General features: G+C 40.2%; 4 protein-coding genes across 9 annotated transcripts; 2 read left to right on the plus strand and 2 right to left on the minus strand.

Annotated features, from left to right (window-relative positions):
- Window positions 1–1,551: 1,551 nt before the first annotated feature.
- On the minus strand, window positions 1,552–5,171 carry LOC118424207. The gene is made up of 7 exons (XM_035832742.1): window positions 4,822–5,171; window positions 4,442–4,660; window positions 4,189–4,282; window positions 3,472–3,598; window positions 2,552–3,052; window positions 2,123–2,258; window positions 1,552–1,856 (listed from the first exon to the last, which is right to left on the minus strand). Exons 1-7 carry the CDS (start codon window positions 4,991–4,993, stop codon window positions 1,552–1,554), a joined length of 1,554 nt encoding a protein of 517 aa, XP_035688635.1. The 5' UTR covers window positions 4,994–5,171.
- Window positions 5,172–5,525: 354 nt separating this feature from the next.
- LOC118424142 (ubiquitin-like protein FUBI) lies at window positions 5,526–7,876 on the plus strand. 4 transcript variants are annotated; one of them, XM_035832657.1, is made up of 5 exons: window positions 5,526–5,644; window positions 6,161–6,242; window positions 6,795–6,939; window positions 7,214–7,269; window positions 7,591–7,876. In XM_035832657.1, exons 1-5 carry the CDS (start codon window positions 5,544–5,546, stop codon window positions 7,714–7,716), a joined length of 510 nt encoding a protein of 169 aa, XP_035688550.1. In that variant the 5' UTR covers window positions 5,526–5,543; the 3' UTR covers window positions 7,717–7,876. The 4 variants fall into 4 exon arrangements, with proteins under 4 accessions (XP_035688550.1, XP_035688553.1, XP_035688554.1 ...); XM_035832660.1 differs by having other exon boundaries at window positions 5,607–5,747; XM_035832661.1 differs by lacking the exon at window positions 5,526–5,644 and adding an exon at window positions 5,646–5,743.
- Window positions 7,877–8,571: 695 nt separating this feature from the next.
- Window positions 8,572–14,452, minus strand: LOC118424141 (ras-related protein Rab-15-like). 3 transcript variants are annotated; one of them, XM_035832656.1, is made up of 8 exons: window positions 13,706–14,452; window positions 12,480–12,544; window positions 12,138–12,198; window positions 11,780–11,840; window positions 11,583–11,660; window positions 11,195–11,284; window positions 10,676–10,741; window positions 8,572–10,522 (listed from the first exon to the last, which is right to left on the minus strand). In XM_035832656.1, the coding sequence occupies exons 1-8, from the start codon at window positions 13,762–13,764 to the stop codon at window positions 10,334–10,336; spliced, it is 669 nt and encodes a 222-aa protein (XP_035688549.1). In that variant the 5' UTR covers window positions 13,765–14,452; the 3' UTR covers window positions 8,572–10,333. The 3 variants fall into 3 exon arrangements, with proteins under 3 accessions (XP_035688549.1, XP_035688548.1, XP_035688547.1); XM_035832655.1 differs by lacking the exon at window positions 12,480–12,544 and having other exon boundaries at window positions 13,706–13,934; window positions 14,205–14,449; XM_035832654.1 differs by lacking the exon at window positions 12,480–12,544 and having other exon boundaries at window positions 13,706–14,449.
- Window positions 14,453–14,628: 176 nt separating this feature from the next.
- On the plus strand, window positions 14,629–21,199 carry LOC118424140 (UBX domain-containing protein 1-like). Its single transcript, XM_035832653.1, has 12 exons — window positions 14,629–14,827; window positions 15,345–15,398; window positions 16,449–16,540; window positions 17,221–17,368; window positions 17,811–17,847; window positions 18,027–18,121; window positions 18,374–18,493; window positions 18,856–18,927; window positions 19,105–19,156; window positions 19,381–19,500; window positions 19,775–19,955; window positions 20,264–21,199. Exons 1-12 carry the CDS (start codon window positions 14,775–14,777, stop codon window positions 20,305–20,307), a joined length of 1,068 nt encoding a protein of 355 aa, XP_035688546.1. The 5' UTR covers window positions 14,629–14,774; the 3' UTR covers window positions 20,308–21,199.
- The last annotated feature ends 641 nt before the right edge of the window (window positions 21,200–21,840 follow it).

The following is a 21,840-nucleotide window of genomic DNA, read 5'->3' on the forward strand; positions in this document are numbered from 1 at the left end:
ATGGACGTATACATATATAGTATACCAGAAGTATAACGTACATCACTTAACTGATTGACGAAGACATCTACAAATGTTTTAAAATGTCTTTAAACTCATCTACATCTACATGGGAATACCCCCAGATGGCCCCTACTGGAGCATATTGTGAATTAAATCATGTTTATAATACTGACAAGTTCTTTGCTTCTTGCATTGCAGGGAACCCTTCTAAAGACCCTGCAGATCCAGATTACGTCCCAAGCTTGTTTAACCTCCCAACCTCAGCAAGTTGCAATCGTTCAAGAAACCCAGTTGCCAAGAAAGATCGGTAGGTAACATTGGGGTTTTCAATGTTTCTTTATTGAAATTTGATTTACTGCTCATACTGTTCATGCAGGCAGGCTGTTCATGCCTGTGTGAAACATTGCTATACTCTACCTCCTTGCCTGAGAAGATGACCATGAAAGTTTTACCAAGGATTCAGTTAAATCTCACAAAGATCCTGTAAGTTACTCATGTTAGAGTTTACACCTAGTCAAATGTTTTATATTTCATAACATTCACAGCAGTAATCACTAAATGCTATGCTAACAGAATGTATGTAGGAAACAAAGCATGCAACTTTGATTTACAACTTACAACATGCTTCATTGTTTGCAGGTATATGCGTGCAGCAAAAAGGCTGCGGGTGTCATCAGAGAATGAAGCCCCACCTACATCACTAAATGGTAAGGGCATTACAGAGGGAATAAGAAAAGTGTCTAATGGATACAATCAGTAATCCTAAACATATAAATTCTTGATCAACAGTTTAATCTTTCATTCTTGCTCAACAAGTAAATCTATCACTTGTCACTTATTCAACATGAATCACATACCATACACACAAGACTACTTGCTACAAAGTTTATCCGCTTGGTTTTCGGAGTGGGGATATAGATGTGAATCAAGTAGAGAAGCATGCAACCTGCATGAGTAAAATATTGAAACAACAATACATACATATGAATCAGAGTTTAGAACATTCAGTTCAGTTCAGATATATGACACTCATAATCACATAGCACTTTCATTGAACTTCGGATTTGCTTTATTTCAGATGAAGAAATGATCGCTGACCCTCCTCCTGAAAGTGTAGAGACTCTGAGAGACCCCCTTCCTGAAAGTGTAGAGACTCTGAGAGAACAGCTCACAAAAGTACAAGAGGAGAAATGTAAGTTGGAACAGTTTTGCGAGTCCCTTCAAAGTGAAGCTGACAACCTTAGGGAAGAACGTGATCACCTTCAAGAACAAATCAAGAAATCATCAACATCAGCCTCCAATCTCACAGATGCAAAATGCAAGCTCTTCACTGGAATACCTACTGTTGCACTGTTTATGTTTGTGTTTAGACTTGTTAGTGATTTCATTGCTCCTCTAAAGTCCATGTGTCAGCAGGATCAAATACTCATGACTCTCATGAAGTTGAGACTAGGCCTCAAAAATGCTGATCTAGCTTTGAGATTTAGTGTTTCTGCCTCTACAGTTTCAAAAGTCATAAACCGTTGTATTCCAATCTTAGCTGTCCGACTAAAGTTCCTGATTCATTGGCCGTCCAAGGAAACCGTAAAGCGCAATCTTCCCAAAAAATTTGCCTGCATTAGTCCACACTACAAAATCACATGTTGAGACACCGGTAACCAGCATATGTGTCTGGACTTGGGTGTAATATCTGTGCCCTGTCTTTAGCTTACAATCCTTATCTAAACAGTAGTTGGCATCTGATAGACACAGATCTGCAGCAGGATAGATGTCCCTGTACTTGTATGGGCACTTGATCTCAATCACAGTTCTTCCATGGCATGAACACTGTCTCATCCCATCAGGAGATGCACCTATATATACAACAGTAATGTTCAAATTAGTGGCAAAGTTTCTGATATTTCAAACATGAACATAATGTACTTACTTTTGATACTTGCCAAATGCTGCAAATGGCACATATTCACTTGGTACGAATACAGTGCAATTGTTAAAACAAGTACATGTATTTCATTGTTACATCAACAAAATCATAAGTCAATTAGACATTGTGTAGTTGGTACTCAATTACATGTACTATACTTCATAAGTTTGAAGTAAGAGCCAAAATTAGCTATACCTATGAAGGGAAAATCCTTGTAGAGAATGAGCCCCACTTCCTCCAATTTCACATCCTTGCAGATGCACAAGGTAGCTTCCAGGTACTGTTGCCTTGCCTTCTCCTCCTGTTTCATCCCCCATTGTATAGCTGGAACCTGAAAGTGAAATTCCCTATTTAGAATTTCTGACATAGAAAGCACAAATGAATTACATCTCTAATATGACACTATCTCGCATTGACTGAACATTTAGACTGTCACACTTTGCAGAAATATTTAGACTCCTGGTATTGTTTAAATCCAAATAAAGATCAGAGCTACACTTGCTCTGGGATTATTATGGTACATGTTCCAATATACAGGGTAATGTTGTCTCTTTGTGTGCCTTAATTACCTACGAAAAATGGCTTCCTGCAAGTGTACACTGTACTAGTTTTCAGATAACTCACTTGGCTCAAATCCTTGCAGTCATATTGCATGACCTTCCGTACTGCAGTGGTGGGGTTTGATGCATGAAGGACATCATGCATGGATGTAGAAGTCACACGACCCTTGCGTTGCTGACGCCATAAAGCAGACTTGGACTGCCCCACTGTAGCTTTGTTGAGGTTTGTGATTTGCTCGGGGTTGCACCGAACATCCTCAAGGATGCTGTCTACACTAACACTAGTAACAGGGACTTTGGCTGGATGACAAGACCTGTATACCACAGGGGGAAGCGTCTCTGTGTTGACATCTGACTCATCTTCTGATGCTGTGTCTGTGTCCTCCTCCTCTTTAATGACAGCACTGGCAGTGGGACACAGCTTCCTCAGTTGTGAGAAAGCAGAAGCGGCCTCTTCTTCACTGAGTGGTGGCACATCACACTGCGGCTTCCGGCGCGCCTTCTTGATCTGGACTCCATGTTTAGGGTGCGAAAAGTCCATGTCCTCAGCCCTTTGTGGATCAACCTGAAAGAAATAATCCACAAAATGAATTATCAATAATATATGTGAGAAAAAGCATTATACAGTGGCCATGTCAGATATTACACTTTACAAAGAGGAACATCTTAGCCTGCAGTCCAACCTTGTTGTGCTTTAGTTCGCTCCCAAAGGTCGCTACCCCATGGCATTGACGGGGTAGCCACCGTTGGGAGTGGACTAAAGCACAACAAGGCTGGACTCCAGGCTAGGAACATCTACTATATTGCTGTAAATCTATAGTGTAGTGCTATATATTGTGAATTGGATACATGTAAATGCCACATGATTTTGTAGAAGCAAAGAAATCCATTCATTAATGTAAGTTATAACAGTCTACTTAGGCAAAAAAATTGTAGACATTGAAAAAAATTCTACTCAATTATAATGCCCAAATATGAACAGACCTTATCTTTGTAATATTTGTTCCACACGGCCTTTCTGCTGGTGCATGACGTCCGTTTTTCCTGAAGAGACCTGGAGGCCTCCACTGCGAACAGCAGTGCAGCCACATGGCTGCAGACCTCTCCCAATCTACATTGAAATATAACAAAAAATGAGTATACATTATAGGTACTATAGTCGGGAGCAATTTTAGAGTTAATGGTAAAAGGAACGGATAAGTTGGCCAGCTTCACAGTACAATGAAAGATTTGCCTTATCTTCTCATTATGGAAGTCTCTGTGATATTTGAATATTTCTACTATATACACATTTCTTTTAGCATTATCTACATCTACATGATGATATGTGTTAGTATACTCACTCTCAGGAACTGTTGATAACTCCAAATTACCTAGAAAACGAAACACATCAACAAGTAAAACCTGCAACAAGAACATCAACAAGAAGAAATGCATTTGCAACAGGTACAAATACAACTGGAAACCATCAAGCACAAGAACATGAACCAAGGAAAAAAATTAAGACAGTTATCTTGCCACATACAAACTGCATGGTCGCTCCTCCCTGGAAATATACGGAGGAACATTTACAGGTGAGTACTAGTTTGACTTTCAATATTTCTAAAACTGTTTCTTGCCATGGACCTCATCTGACGAGAACACTGTTAGATAAAAATGTGACTTTTTGGATATGATGGTCAATGCAGTTATATTACCTACCCTGCCATACAAGTGCAGTGAGCTGCCATGACATAACCCTCTTTTTTGGTCAAACACACCCATGGGTTGTGAGGAGTCTCTGTTACTCTCTGTCCTGAAACACAAATGTAACAGAAAAAAAAGATAATACAGTAAATATAAAAACGTATCTGACAGTTAAATACTAATCACGCATCTCATTCTTCATCTTCAAGAGTTCTCACTACAGGTACATGTAAGTAGAAATATTGTTCCAATGCACTCCAACACCCACCTGGCACAACCTTGGCCTTAAGGAAGCAGACCTTCACATTTTTTCCAATAGGGTGGTACCTGCACTCCCTCACATGGCCACTTATAAAGAGATTGTACGCCTCCAGGGATTTATAGGCTTTCATGGCTTCTCCGTTAAACGGACCTGGAGCCTCGATTAGGTAGGTGTAGATGCACCCATAGTCCGTATCTGGCCAGAGGCTCAAATCATCCTTCCAACCTGTATAACATACAAATGATAATAAACATAACGTTACGTAGCCAGAATTTCTAGAGATTAGCAACAAACACATTTACACGTACTCATGTTTTTGTAACCTTTATCTGACACAAAAATCTACCTTATCAAAATCTAGAAACACATGTACACATGATCCTCACCTGTCAGACTGTATGGGTCAGGTAGGCGTACACCGTCACCAGTCACCGCCGAACCAGTCACTTCCGGGTTTGAACTATCGCCGGCGTCTTCGACACTTACCATTAATTTCTCAAAATACCTGGTTCGGTCATTAGGCTCCAAAGAGCTAATGTAGCTGTTTGAAGAACTCATATTGATTAAACGTATTAATTAAACCACATTAGGAACAGAAATATAACAGCCCGGAACGGATGACAGAAAGCCCGTACGGCGGGAAAATCAAAACAACCGGAAACACATGACGGAAGTCAAGAGGGCAAGGGTCATTTTCTCCCAAAATATTACACAAGAAAAAAAAAAAAAAGACTAAGAAGTAGTGAAAAAAATACAAAACCTGAAAAAATCCCATGGATGCGATAAAAACGTGGCTGAAAATGCGCAAATTCGCGTAAACAGTACGATCTGCTTCCGCGCCGGTATGCTAATTAGTAATCTGATCTCCTAACGCTTTTTGCCTACCAGTCAGCGCTCGTGCGTCGAATACCCCGGATGTAAACAATAACAGCGATTGCTCGTATTCCGGTAGAGGGAGGTGTTCCTTCTGTGACAAGCAGCATAGTGAGTGCAAGCAGTAAATGCAGCTGATATAATAGAAATCGAGGGAACGTTTAATATCGTCTTTATAAAATGTTGAGCACAATAATCTGTCAGAAATGATGAAAACTTTCAAACTCTACTGTAGATGAATGTCCTTCCTGACGAAGAGGCCCATGGGAAGGATGCGTGGGTTTTGTGCGCAGTCGTCCTCTTTTTCGGTCAGCCATTTTGGTTGCACAACGAGACGTAAGTTTACTCGTATAAAATCCCAAAATTTGACTTAGTTACGCAATCCACAAAATTTGTGATCATTGTAACGTGATAGTAAAAACGCTGTGGATCTCCGTAGGTGATAAAGTGGCGTCTATCGTTGTCTCTGCTTTGTGTAGCGACGTTTTTTTTAGGCTATATTTTCCACATGCCACAAGACGTACGCTTGTCGTGTTAGGGTTGATTATGTGCACGTGATGGTATGGGCCTCGCGGAATCTAATATTTGGCCACTGAAAGTAAAGAACACGATTTGTGACACGTAGATTGTGACACATATGCGTGACACATGTTATTGAAAGCGGACTTGTGTTCTTGTGTAGTTAAAAGCTATTAAGTGGCACAGCTTTTTATGATAACGACTCGAGTTCCACTCTCCAGGTAAGGATTCAGCAAGAACCAAGTCTTGACACCAGAATTTTGGGGTAATATCAACGAAATGATAGACTCGAACGTTAGAGAACTGTGTTGTGACTGTTGATGTGTTCCACAGAGTAAAGATGCAGCTCTTCGTCCGTGCCCAAGAACTCCACGCCCTCGAGGTGTCTGGAAATGAAACCGTACAGGAAATCAAGGTAAGACCATATGAAAGTTTGAAACTCAATTTCGTGGTGACATACTCAGGAAACTCCAGACCAGAATGGGGAAAACATTATGTATGTCCCATAAACATTTTTAGGGTTGGACAAGTTTTCTAAAATTCACTTGTCCTATCGGGCAAGCACATAGAAAATACACTTGCTCAAACCAATTTTTCACTTGGCCAAAATTCAAATGTCACTTTTATATAAAAAGGTTTTAATGCATTTTCACTTCCAGCAATGGAATTCTCAATATTGCCTCTATCTTTTATGATGACCATTGCTTGATGTCCTGCCTGTAAAAAGTAACTGGTATATCAAAATCTCCCGCAAAAATTTTAATTGCCCGATTGGGCAAGTGGGGTTGGTCATGCACTTGCCCGATCACCACTTTCACTTGCCCGGGACAATAGGGCTAGTGGACTTGTTCAACCCTGATTTTTATCTTCACGCATGTTAGATATGTACATCATATGAATGTTACTTTTCATGTGATATATCTTCAACTATATTTATGTAAATGAACTTCACCATTTCCCTGCCCAGACCAAGGTGAATGAGCTGGAGGGCCTGCCTGTGGATGACCTGGTGCTGACCCACAGTGGAGCTCCCCTGGAGGACTCCCAGGTCCTGACCAGCTGTGGCATCAGGGACCTGTCCAGCCTGCTGCTGGAAGTACGACTTAGGGGAGGTGCTGCATCGTTTTTGTTTCATCTCTATAACTTATAAGCCTACCAGTATAACCACTCTTAAAGATGCCAGCTTACTAGGCCTGTTGAAACTGCTGGTATATCATATTGAACTTGAAGTAAAGGTCACTACAGATTTGTTTCCTAGTCCACTATAAGGAATATAGTTGTTTTTGTCAGTTGTCTTTGTCTTTTTCCTGTCTCAGACAATTATGTGTCAACCATAGCTGCTTATACCAGCTCTTCTAAAGAACCTATTTCTTCTCCCGTCCACAGGTAAGGTTCACGGCTCCCTGGCACGTGCAGGCAAGGTCAAGGGTCAGACACCTAAGGTAAAGCCTTCAGATGGAACTTTTCACTGCCTAACAGCAAATCATGGCTTTGTATATAAGACCTGAATATAAAATGAAAAATTGCTTTTCGTTACCATTTCTTACTTTTCATAATTGACTTAAAGTTACAGCCTTAGGCCTATGTTTTGGACTGCTTAAAAAATTGTCCAAATTAACCATGTGAATCTTATCTGCAGTCAATCCTTAATGCTATGATGTATTGATATTTGTATGAAACTATAGACTGTGATAGCAGTAAGCAGCCTTGATAAGATTTGTAGTTGCTTTTAGTGCACTTAATGGACATATTTCTTGTTACAGGTCGACAAGGCAGAAAAGAAGAAGAAGAAGACTGGTCGTGCCAAGAGGCGTATCCAGTACAACCGGCGCTTCGTCAATGTGATGCCCACATTTGGCAGGAAGAAGGGACCCAACTCCAACTCCTAAACTTTTACTGTGTTGTAAACAACTTGTGGATCGTACATGGACAACTGTATGCCAGTTCTTTGCATTGTCACCTTTGAACATGATTTGGCAGTCAAGACTAACTGGCAGATAGCTGACATGTATATTGTCCATATTGATAAATAAACTACTTCCAATGTGACTTGACCTGTGTTTTTATTACTGTATAGTTTTCTTTTTAAATCCTAGAACAATAGGGGTATGTTTTTAAGTTGTATGTACATTGTTCACCTACATACACCTTTCTACATATAATACTGTTTACTATGAAACATCCATTTAATATATCCAATACTTGCGATTGTAGGCTTGAAGTCTTCTTCAGGAATATCTTATGATGAAACATCACCTACCTGGCAAAGTACATGTATAATGTTATGGTTAATAAGTCTTGCTCAGGAATGTCCATAACAACTATGTTGCTGAAATTCCAGCTTTTTCATAAACATAATTTTTAAAAAACAATTTGTGGCCCTAAAATGTGGTGTTGAAGGAGCTATAGTGCTTACTTGTTTTCACTAATTCTCATATCATGAAAAAGTGGCTTTCAACATATATTGTCTGTTGGTTCATATACAAGTAGCTGTTGCTTCCACTGCAGATCAACTTGCTACTTATACAGACGTGAATACCTTAAAGTTTGTGAAGACTAGAAAACTTTATTCAAATATAGTACGTTTCTCCATTTGGTTTGCCAAAATATGGCAGCAAAAGATGCAGCATCATAATATATTTTCCCCCTACAATACCACCTAGTACCTCTATAGGAATAAATACATGACAAAATATAGTCCATCTGCCCCTACTTAAATATTTTGCATCTACATAATATATCTGTGGAAGAAATATATATTTTGAAATATTTCTGCGTATCCCTGTACAATTTATATAGGATTTAACATGCATAGATACCTGGCTGTCCTCATTTCATCTAGTCACTCTACACTAAACACAAAATGGTCCCTTTGAATTTCAAGAGCCAAATGTTGGAAGTCTTACATGTGAGTGGACATTTGAAAAGAGGAAGTTTCACTCTATTAACAATTCTTCTGGCATAATACACATTTTCAACAATGAAAACATACCAGATGTTCTGAATTTTGGTGGTCTTTGCAAATTTGAAGCTACCAGTGTTGCTTCAAACATTTTTACCATGTTGTTAATGAACAAAATATGCTGCTTGTGTAATGGAAAGTTTGTGTTTCTTGACAAGCAACATACAATAGCCTGGGATATTCCATTGTACCTCTCATGACGAAACCTTGGACCAATGTACCCAGAGGTGAAATAAGTTTGAGAGGCCTGATCAATACTGAATACTAGAGCATGACTAAACAAGTGAACAGTATGGATGCCACAGATCTTGTTACATGTACTGGGTTCAGCAACACAACTATGCTAGCAGCAAATTTACTATGACGACTAGCCTTGACTAGGATTGTTACATGGAAAAATAGCTGTCTCTTTTTTCCAAGGTGGAATGGTTTTAAAAGTATTACACAGGAACGGCACATTGGCTTAGATGCATCTTTTCCATATACATGTATATTCTTCAATAAGCCTCATTTGCTTAGCCTGGGTACCATCCGCAGATAGTAGTTCGCTCCTATGTTCGCTTCTGCTATCTGTCTGGAGACAGCACATTCAAACTCTTTGGTGGTTACGTCAATGACATCAGTTAATGAGCGAAGTAAGGAATTGGTCCTAGAGCGCTCGTTCGATGACAACAGGCCCTCGCGCAAGCGGACGGAGGGCTTGTCCGGTGTTGGAACGTCTGTTCGAACGATCGCTTGGACACATTGCGTAATTCTCTCATGTGTAGGGACCAATCAGCGCCTGCGTCCAACATTTGGACGATTCCAGACGTTAAGATGGCCCGCGTTCCCAGACGAAAACACAGAGAAGCGACTGTATGTAGTGTACAATGTATGTCAGAGCTAGAAGCGACTGTATATAATGAACGTCAGAGCGAACTACTTTCCGGATGGTACCCAGGCTACCATTTGCTGGGATATGGAAGAAAATATCTAACATTGTATCTGTACAAGGATGTGGCTTTACACATACATGTAGGGCACTGCTAGCTTGTTGGAAGACCATGTGCCCCCTTTACGTCTATCTGCTAGACAAGCTGCAACAACATATATTGAAAAGGAAAGCTAAGTGGAATCACAACAACATGTAATCTCCAAAAGCAGAACAAAATTTGCAACTGTCCCAAATAAATATCCCCTACCAGATAGATCACATCCAGTTTCAGTATGTACAAAGTTGCTTTAGAGCTTTGTTCACTCTGATATGAAATGACAGCTGGGGTACCTAACAATAACGTTGTTACAAGGTAATTTGGATGCTGTCCAGTATATTGACAAAGCATGTTGTGCACAAATAGTGGTTGCCACAAAGAAATGTTTAAAAAAAAAACACTTATGCTTGATATCAATAGCTCAGCTCTGACAGCCCTACATTTGGGGCTTTTCCAAAGCAATTTTAAGATTCCAGCACAAATAATAGGTGCTTTATGTGTTGTGGAATGATGATGGTATGAAAATGTCTGCATGGCATTTTGTTTGACCACAACCTCTGCCTGTAGTGTACGTTACACCACTGAACATGCAGAGCAGGCTCCAGTCTTGGTCTCCTCCGTGTCTGTTAGTGGGGTGACGTCACCTGCTGTCAGGTCCATGTCCAGGTCGTGGATACACTTGCCATCCTTGACACAGCTGTTGTCTGGTGCTGGAATGATACCCTGTCTCCGGATAATGTTGTTGGTAAGAGCCAGGAAGGCCTAGAACAATGACAAAGACAAATAAACAACATGATTTGCATCTCTGTCCTCCACTTGTTGGTTATGGGACTCATGTAATGTAACATAATTCCTATGGATAAAGTTTGGTGCTTGGAAAATTCTGAACCATAAAGTAGAAGTAAAAGGAATTACCTCCTTTATGTTGACATTCCTGTAGGCACTGGTTTCAAAGAATGACATTCGATACAGGTCAGCAAGCTGCAGGGATAAGAATAAAATCTTTGAAGCCTGCGTCACAATTCAAGCGAACACCCATCGGCTAGAGCTTGCCGAATTTCACCAGAGTGTCAACCATTTTTTTCCGCTGAAAAGTTGCGCTGTCACAAATTGGACTGGGCTCGGTGTATCATATGGAAAGTTACTGTCTTTTTGGTGCACAACTGACATCACACGGAGGTTTAAATCCCAACAGACGAGCTGCTAAAAAGTGCCCAAAGCCCCAGTAATCGACAGGATGTTGGCCGTACTTTGGCCCAAAATGCACATTTAGATTTGTGACGGGGGCTTAAGAGACCACATCGAGCATTGATGTGTTGGATTTTATTTACTTATGTTGCTTTTAATGCAAGTAAGGTTTTCCCCGATAGAATAGGTCTATTAATAAGAATTGATTGGCTTGGCATGGCCTCTGGCTTAAAGCACAGTACCCACCTTCTGTCCCTGTTGTTTGGAGATGACTCTCCAGTCCCGATCATCACTCTTGTTTGCTATTAACATTCTCTCCACATCCTCTGGTGCATACTGGGAAATGGCACAACAGGGGTTGGGTACAAGTTGTTGGTTTTACGTTTGAATTTTTTACTTAAGAGTACTAGCAAGTGCATAAAGTTGACCTGTTCTTTGTGGAAGTTACATTTTTCACCTCTTTCTGTGTTTCCATTGAGGAACTGTTGTCATCATGGTTTAGCAACATTTGAGAAATAACAAGCTAACGTTAAAATTTCCAAAATAGCAACAATGTCTAAAACTGCAAGTGTTACAGAAAATAAAAAAGTGCAGGTGGTTCCTCTGACGTGTGGACAAAGCTTGATATTCTCACCTCATCAACATCGTTGGCCCACTTGGAGATGTTGGTGAAAGATTTTTCACTGGTCACATCATAAACCAGCAAAACTCCCTGCAACACACAGGAAAGAAGTTGAAGCTTTACCTTCTGTCATGTTGTGATGACAATAATCATCTGATAAATGTGAGAAATATTTCCTTTTCCAGTTAGCTACAATTCTTGTGAATTACCTGTGCTCTCCTGTAATATTGCTTGGTGATAGTTTCATATCTTTCTTGTCCAGCAGTGTCCCTGTGTTCAGGAAAAGATGGATTAATTTATCTAGTGTGTATAAATGGCAATAAAAGAAAAACAGTCAAAGATAACTACAAACCTGACAACCATCTGAATATAAGAAATCAAAGTACAAATGGTTTATTCCTATGGCACAGTTTGCACTCCTATTTCATAATTTTTACACAATTCTGTGAGTTTGCCAGGGTAACATAAGAGTATTTATTGCTGTTGAAGGAGACATGAAGCAGGCCAGGTGTGTTGGTTTGATTGTTTGCTCACTACGTCATAAGTGTGAGCCGATGATTTCCTTACCATATCTGTACTCTGATTCTCTTGCCATTTACTTCCACTGTCTTCAGCTTGAAGTCGATTCCTGTGGAGAGAAGGACACCCAACAGTTACAAATTAACCAGTAGAAAAATTATCAATACATGTAGAACTATGTAATAGGTCTGAAGACACTTGCTAAAACATAAACCATGTCAAAGAAAAGCTGTTTAAGAAATTTTAAAGTTCTACTGATACATGTAATGTATTTCGTATTTTTTATTTATCTGTACAGTAGCATCTTTCTAATATTTGGAACATTATGACTTCATACTGGGGTTCAGTGATTTAGGTTCAAGGGCAAAGTTCGTGTTGTGTTTTGCATACCTGACCCATGTGTCATCCTAACACTCCTACATTCCTTAGCTGGCATGTACCCAATGGCAAGGTTCCTCGTGGTAGACAAAAAATACTTCAAATAAAAATATGTATCTACCTGCTGACACAGTGTGACCACAAGTGACCATGTATTGATAAGTTACAACATGCTAGTTACCATGCAAATATGTTACTGACTACTGATGCTAGTTACCATGCATTGTTACTGACTACTGATTAAAACTTCAGTAATCCTTTATGTGGGCAGTGCCTCACCCCTGCTTGCTATTTATCCTAGTCTTACAGACAAAGTGAAACCAGTTTGCAGGTACAATATAGTGGATATGTGTGAGCTTTATCATGCTTTTGAAACTTTTCCCTGCTACGTAATCCTGTAACCTACAAAGATATACTGTGGCCAAAAAGCTATACCAGCAGGGAAGTTAAAACTAATTCTTAAGTATGAAAACAACCTGTGATTATTTTTCCTGTCTACTTATCAATGAAGCAAAGGCTAACGACTCAAATACATGTATTGCCATCATTATCAATCACTCTAATCTGGCCGAATAAACATAATATTGACTTTGTGAAGTATGAGTGGATTTTGACAGTGGGAAAACAAACTACTAGTACCACAGCAACAGTAGCATTACCTGTAAGAAATAGGATCCTGTATCTGGTGTGCCATATGGAAACACCTGCTGACCTGAATATCACCCAGGTGTATCCACTGCACAGGTGTATCATTTACTAGGACACTAATGGCTACCTACAGCCTGGCTCTTTTTGCTTAACAAGCCTTTAATAAGTCAGCCTGTTTCAGGTCAATAGGTTCTCTTAAAAATCACTTTGAAATCATAATGTCTTAAGACATATGACAGGGACTGAACCATTAAACGATACAGAACAGTCAAATACAGTGGTCAAATATGTCTATGATAACAAAGTGTGTTAAACTGAAATAAACATAGTAGAATATGGAGAAAGTATGCTCTTTTGGAGAACAACTTCCCGTATACTACGGCATAATATCAGTTTAAGCAAGGATATTACATAATGTTATTGGTTTATAGTACATGCCCCTCAACATGGTGGCCTTTCCAAATTAAGTTATTCTGCTACCTGTATATTAAACTGGCCTTCAACTATGACACTGTCGCTGGTAATTTTGCCAATGCCGAACAGGCTGCCAAAGGGAGATCCTTCGTATAAATAAATCTCCTTGTGCATACCTATCGTTGAGATGTGTGACATGGTGAAGTCGTCCTCCACGAAGCGGTAGAGGATACATGTCTTCCCGACGCCGGAGTCTCCGATCAGCAGGACCCGGAGTAACATGTCGTACTGCTTCGCCTCCGAGGACCTCCGCCTCCCCACCATCCTGTGGTTGGAATTCATGGCTCCCGGATATTGTTATGTCTGTCTGTTCTTTTATGGCAGAGATGAATATACACGGGAAACCTGTTGGCAGAGTTGGTTACCCGATTTGTTACACTTACAGATGGCCGGTGTGGTCTTCTTCACAAATGAATTAACGAGTCTCTCAACATTCAACAAGTACTTCACCCTGACTCAGACCCATGGAAGCTTCGTCAGTTTCACAGACCAACTAGCAAAACTGTAAAGGTTCAGGCTGTCCGACTTGTAATGGTTCTTAGACTGTGCCACTGTGATCAAGGGCAGCACCTGTCTAAATGTTAACGTTACAGATGTCTACAAAACTTCTCTGACCAGACTAGGTAGGAAGCCACGTTGCACCAGTTCGCCACTTGACCTTCACAAAATGGCCCAGTTCCTTCGGGTCACATGTTCCAAGCTTCTTGGAAGTAGGCGGAAGTCGTGACGTTGCTAGTCCAGACAAGCATCAGAGAGTGAAGTGTTTTTCTTCCTGTAACCAGAGGTATGACAGCAGCTCCACTTTCCTCAGACAACGTCCAGAAGTTTTCAAACAATGACGTAAGGCGGAATGGCATCCAAACGATGCTTTCAATGTAACATAAATCAAGGAGTTTAAAAGTTACTTGGCTAAAATGCATATCATTGGTTGCTATTGGAGGGGTAAAAATAAACCCTATAAGCAATATGATGGCAGCAAGATCTTATGAAAGATAAAAATCTTAGTTGCAAGAATACATCCAAATACATTTTGCTGCTTTCAAGTAGAAACACCACCCGTTCAAATTACTTCCGGTTCACAGGCCAGGCGGACTAGATCGAGAAGTTTCACTGTCCATTTTGTGTATACAAAGTACTCTTTATCTAATCACTGGTCAGGTTTAAGTTGTACACGCCGTCTTCAACATGTCGTCTTCATTGGGGACGCTGCTGGAAATGGGATTCCCACAGAACAGAGCGTGAGTGATCATGGTTTCGTTAGCTGAGAATCATGGTGTGGGAGGGGGGCAGCATGGAATATTCTCGTTGATGTGCTGAGATGGATTTACGTATGCCGGTTTTAAGATGGTTTTGGAAGTTACCGTTCAAAGACCTTGATCAGATGACAGATCTAATGGATTCATTGGCATTTGTGAAACGTGTACGTATATTAAGAAGGTGTAAATGAAAGCCTGTCTGCATAATTTTTTCCTGAGCCTGATGATCACCTCAGATTGTGCAAGTCATATGTTGGGCTTGCACAGATGGGCAGTGTGTGTTTAGCAAGAAGAATCAAAGCGCAAAGTGTTTTCCATGTGTACATGGATAATGCCATTCCCAGGAGGCTATGTATAATGCTTCCTGTATACATCACAAGCTGACCCATTTAACCACTGATATGTCCATCCATAGATGCAGAACACAGTGACTGATGATGTCCATCTTTAAATCAAATGATAGTCTGACTCTGAATAAAAGTACTTTCTTCCATTTCAGAGAGAAGGCCATCGCTATAACCAATGACCAAGGGCCAGAGGCAGCTATGGAATGGTAAGCAGAGTTTTCTTTACACAAAAAAAGGACTGCACTGATGCAGATAGACAGGGTAGCTAGGAGGGCACACCAGAGGATAGGATCCATATGCACAGTGTTAAACAAGGCCTGCTTTAGACTGGGGACACTTTGGCACTGGTGACGGTTTTCTTTAGACACACAGGCGGAAGTGCAGCATGCCACTTGTGATGCAGGAGTCTAGTATTGAGTGAAATCAAAAGTTTGTCTATGTTTACTACCTGCGCTGTCCTTCATATGAGACGATACGTACCAACAAAGAAGATGCATGAACAGGGACGGGCAATACCCTAAGGCTTGAACCCTGGTTTTGTCCTTGCAGTGCAGGTCGTAGCGTAAGCTGGGCATGTTGATCGGGAGAACACCAAAGAAGCAGCCACTGGTGTACATACAACTGGTGGCAGGCTGCTGCACTTCATACATTCAAGGACTTTTAATTTTACAAATATTTCAGAATGAGGATAAACATGCTACAGGCTTATAAGCATATCTTCAGCATATAACCCATAACCCTGTATTTCCGTCACCATTGATGGTTTGTCTTAATACACAAGAGGAACTGTAACGGGCCACTCACTGAAGTGACCAGGGTGGAGATGGGTGAATGCTGGTCTGTTGAAATACGGTCATAGTGCGACTCATACAGCCTTTTTTCCTCATATGACGGTTAACATAACACAACTGTTTAACTGTCACCAGTCTAAAGCAGGCCTTGGGCACTATGATGTGGGATTTATACTGCCAATCTGTGCAGAAACTTATCCTAAGAAAATGGTCAGAATGGAGACTTGCAGCAGAATACAGAAAACTTGTGTGTAGCAAAACTCAGCAAAAGTGATCACTGCTATAGATGGGTCACAGTGGTCATTATGGAGAGGAAGCTAGGACCTTCTAACCCCCAATCTAAGGGACCAAATAAAAGTGGTAAGAAAGGCCAGGTGGTCCTTATGCAAAGGTTCTCACCAGTGGTACAGGTTTTGGATGGCTCACTGATTTTGATTGATAGGGTTGTATTACTATTGTTTTCAGGCTCCTTGCCCACATGGATGATCCTGACATTGATGAGCCGTACCAGCCACCTCAGGGACATGTGCTTGGGAAGGTGGAGGAGTCAGCAGCAGGTCTCGACTTGTCTCTCTCTTTTTCACTTTTACTTGACATCAAAGATCCACTTACCCCCTGGAGCATTGTGAAGAACAGTCAATGAACAATGTGAAGCTTGTAAGAAATAAAGTAAAAAGTTGTTAGGCCATACTAAGGGGGTTGTATAACAACTTTTGGCCATACAAACCTACAGGTGTGATTGGATGGTGTCTTTAACTGTAATAGGACTTATAGGATGGAAATATCAATCAACCTCTCCAACATCGTAGTAACTTATGTAATTACTGGGACACCCCCATGAAATTCCTTTTCCCCCGTGCCTGGTAATTTCTGCCATACCCGTTAAAGAATCTTGCAATACCTGGCAATTTCCTCTGTACATGTTTATGTGTGTACGCCATGTGGCTGAGTGATGACAGCCATCAGTACGGCAGCAAAGGACAGTGTATGGCAGATATTACCAGGTACGGCGAGATTCTTTAATGCGTATGGCGGAAATTGTTAGATATACATTTTGTATTAGAAAAGAACTTTTGTGGGGGTGCAGGGTGTATGTACATATATATGGCTGCCCATTGCCTCTATTTGCTGAAAGTTTTTGGAACCAAGTAAAAACAAACAATGTACATGTACATGTGTATATGAATAGCTGTAAGAGTGTTGCATTTGATCTTTGGAATGTTCTGATTTCACCTAGCTCCCACAGACCAGGAGACTGGTGCAGAAACACCTATGGAGACAGGGGACGCTGCTGAGACAGCTACAGTGGAAAGTGAGGCTGCTGCAGAGGGGGAAGGAGATGGGGCAGTGGAGCAGCAGGAGGCCAAGTGTCTGGTCTGCGATGAGTGAGTGACATGTGTTGTCTGGTTATGTAGTTAACTCTATGGTTAGCTCTACAAATGTGAACTACCAATCTATAGTATGCTGTATTCAGTTGATGAAATAGAAATTCTGTGTTTTGGTGATTGTTAGAAATCTTCAAGCTCTTAGAAGAAATATTTCTAGTCATTTTTTTATATCTTTTGCTGGAGATATGACAATATAGAAGTTACATGTGAAGCCTAACTATACATCTCAAAAGTGTTGAAAGAAACATTTTATTCACATCACAAAAAGGTGTATATTTTTTCATTCCCTGGCCATGGGATTCTTGCTGCACTCTGCTATATCTTCAATTTTTATCCTGTCATGCTTTATGGCACATAACACTAGCAAGTGTTCTTACTGTTACTGGCAATATTGTTGGACTAGATTAACAAGTTTTTATCCTTGCTTTCCATCATCCAGGTGTGGGAAGAAACTCAGGACTGAAAATGATGTACAAGTGAGTACATGTCATAAAGCTTGTTTTACATCGTGTAGTGTAGATGTGTTAAAAGAGGGGTTAAGGTATTGAGGAAAAAGTGAGAGACAAGTTCAGGAAAGTTGAAAATCAAAGGTTGATGTGTCATGATATGTCTTAGCATACTAATTCATTTGTTTGTTTATCTATTAATAAACAAGATGCACGCTGTACGAAGTGGTCATCAGAGTTTCTCGGAGTCCACTGAAGAAATAAAACCCCTGACAGAGGAGGAGAAACAAGAACAACTTCGCAAGTTGGTGTCTTCATTTTTTCAGCACATTACAGCTAAGTGTATTTAGAGTGATTAGTAAATTTTGCTGTGATGACTCCTAATTTCCCACTAGACAAGATGAGAAAGCCTTCAAGAATAATGTGCTTAAGATAAGAATCTTTAAAATCAATAGCTATGGTTCACAGTACACGAAAAAAATGTACTTATTGAATCATGATGCATGTCTTGAGAAGTTTGAAGAACGTCGATGACTACTTGACGTGTCCCTCTCAGGGTCCAGGAGCGTCTGAAGCAGCGGCGGCAGGAGAAGGCAGAAGAAGAGAAGAAGGAGGCCATAGAGAAGGAGAAGATGAGGAGGAAGCAGGGCAAGGAGCTGGTCAGCATGAAGACTCAGTACGTTTGATTATTTGCATATGTTTATAGCATGAATGGAATGTCGGAGTAGGTGTACATGTCTTTACAAGTTGACATTTCGGACAAGAAGATGAAAAAAAATTGCAACTGCCCTACAATTTCACAGCTTACAATTGTAGAACAATATACATTGTTAAAATGGCAGTTGCACAAATGAATTATTACATGTCTGGTCAATATCAAGTCACAAAAAAAGTACTGTAACAGCACATCAGGTTATTGTCAAGCCTTTTAAAGATTTAAAACATCAATGAAGTGTCTTAAAAGAAATGTCAATTTTCAGAATGTCTCTGTCAAGTCTTGATTCTTAACGTAACCTGTCAATACCATTGCCCCTTCAGACACGACTATGAAAAGTCCAAGAAGCTGGTTGCTGAGAGGAAAAGAGAAAAGATGGAGGAACGAATGGCCAAGTAGGTCTTTCATAGGGCAGCAAGTTTCTTTGTTTCTGTAGCATGGTATATTTTTACAGGGACATGTAGGTGTTACTTTATTAAGAAACAGTTCAGTATTACATGTTGAGTGTTATTTATATAGATGTATGAATGAACTATATGTGTATGAATGAACTTTTTTACCTATTCTTTCAGACAAAGAGTTAAGGATCAGATAGAGAGAGATAGACTGGAGAGGGCTGCCAAGGTAAACACTCTCTACTGTCCTTCTTGACTAGTTCTGCATCAGGGTCACTTTTTATTTTTTTGCTCATGCATCCACTTTGCTGAGTATGAAATCTGGCTTGTGTCTGCTTCAACAGTTGTTTTCCACATTGTACCTGGGTCTCAAGCTACAAGCAAAAGGAAATACTTAAAACCCATAGTAAACAACATAATCACCATGCCTTGATGCTGTGCCCCCTTCCCCAGTTTGGCAAGGCAGGCACACCTGTTGCCCCCCTGCCAGGTGGACCCCAGGCTGCCCCAGCCCAGCCCAAGGTTGAGACTGCAGTTGAGCCCAAGAAGGACTATGAACAAACACGCATTCAGGTTTGAGCCACATGCATGCATCATCAATCAGGTTTTATTCATTTTTACAGTGTTTGAAAACATATGACATGCTGGAGCAAGTGGTCAGCATGCAGTAAGCCAGCCTCTTAACTTGCTGTTGGTTTGGGAATTGTTCCAACCGGTTGGTAAAGTACTGGATAACAAAGTGCAACACCAGAAAGTTGATACCTAGCTGACATGTTGATGACTGTCTGTCCTTATGAAGGTATTAGCTGTTTGGTTGTATGCAAAGAACTTTGGTTTGTTTTCACAGGTACGGCTGTTTAATGGCACTGCGCTGACGCAGAGTTTCAAGGTTCAGGAGGAGCTGGCCGCAGTGCGACTCTTTGTAGAGCTGAACAGAACAGATGGAGAACAACCATTCCAGCTCATGACTACCTTCCCCAGAAAAGTCTTCACTGAGGAGGACATGCATAAACCTCTGAAAACCCTAGGTATGACTGTCATTGTCTGGACTGTAACAGTCTGTGCCAGAATCTGACCAGACCAGGGATTGATGTTGAAAAAATGAGTGACCCCAGAAACCATTGAAATTCTTGGTCTCAGTCTGAAATGAATGTGGGTGACTGTATCTGTAGGAACATAGCACTGATTGTCTTTTTTGTGATGTTTATGTTTGAGTCACACAATTAGCATTGCCTGTGGAATGCCATAACATAGATTGCTCCAAGATGCTACTTGTTTTATATTCATCCATTTTGTAATGTCTGTTGATAATTCATGAATCATTACCTCCCTCCAGGACTAGTACCATCTGCAGTTCTAGTGCTGACCAAGCTGCAGTGATGTGATGTCTGAGGAAAATGACCAGTCTGCCTACCGCATCAAGAAACACTAATACAAGTCTCACCTACAGCTGCTAAGTAACTAAGGAAGTCAACTGCATGGACTTAACACTACATCATCTGCATTAATTGGGAAACAGCCACGGAGAAATGGAATGTTTCTAAATGTTGGATGTGTTCTTCACTGTAAACAATGCTGTAGCAAGTTATCATCTAACAGCTGGCAATATTTCTGTTCTTAAATTTTACTGAAGGTTGAAAGTTGTATTTGCCCAGGTTTAATTGTCTTTTAAAAACAGGCTGTTCAAATGTTGCAATGTTGCCATCATCTTATCAACCCAAAAGTGTTAATGAATAACATTCAACCACAGAAACAAGTGCAAGTACAGATAAAAGTTATCTGGCAATGTACTGGTTTAACTGATTAATTTTATTACAGTTACTGCTGACATTTGAGTACAAAAAAATCAGAAACATTAGCACTAGAGTTGTTAAGACAAATGGAACCTTTTTCTGTTGATTTGGGCCAATGATCATCAGTCCAGGGAATCTCATACTGACGAAAAAGCTGTAACATTTCCATTAAGTAAAATAAATCTCCTGGAAACTTTGGTCAGTTTCTTTGAGGACCTGTCTAAATCCTTTGTAGCCAAATGAACTGGAAAGTCCATTTGTGGAGCAAAATTTGACTTAAATTTTGAATTTTAGTTTCAATGATAATAATCTAAAGAGATACATGGAATCTTTACATGATAAGCAAGAGTGCTCCACTATTAACATTCAGTTGTACATTACAAGTGATATGATGTATTTCTGTAAAAGCTAAGAGATTGTTTCAGTTTGGAGTAGAAAATGTTTCATCTGAAATGACATTAAAAGCACAGTGAAAAGGGCTTGGTTTTCAATTGTCTTGCTTTCACCAATCATTTTCAAAGTCACATATAAATTCATTCTTAAGATATTTTGCATTGATTAGGTAATGGATTTGTACTGGTCCATATACTTCTGATATACTTAAGTACCAACAGCATTAGAACATGAGTTTGAAAATGAACAGGTCATTAATGTTTAGTCATGGAGACTGAGATCAGTCCCCTTGGCAATAGCCTGTGGCCAGTCCATGTTTTAATATTAAGGTGAGGATTCTCCAAAACTTGTCAAACATCTTCACACGTCTGTTTCCTCTGGTCTACCACAATGAATGATGCTACCTGACATGTTTACAGATGCATTTAGGATTTGGAATGAACTCCATTGACTCCTCTGTCAATAGTTTCATCAGGTTGGTTACTAGTTGTTTAAACATTGTTTTATGCACACAACCTTATGTTTCTCTGCTGTCTACATGCCAACAGTGCAAAGGTAACTTCTCATATTTGTGCAAAGTAAACTTTACCTAGGGTGAAATAAACGTTCCCAAATGTGAATATAACTACCACCACTCCTTGATGCCCCATCTGCTTTGTTATGAAACAGCAAGGTTGTGGTCCCAAAGGTGACTGAGTCTATAACTTGTGATCCAATGTTGCCATGA

This window comes from Branchiostoma floridae, chromosome 10, assembly GCF_000003815.2.
Source record: "Branchiostoma floridae strain S238N-H82 chromosome 10, Bfl_VNyyK, whole genome shotgun sequence".
Lineage (NCBI taxonomy): Eukaryota > Metazoa > Chordata > Leptocardii > Amphioxiformes > Branchiostomatidae > Branchiostoma > Branchiostoma floridae.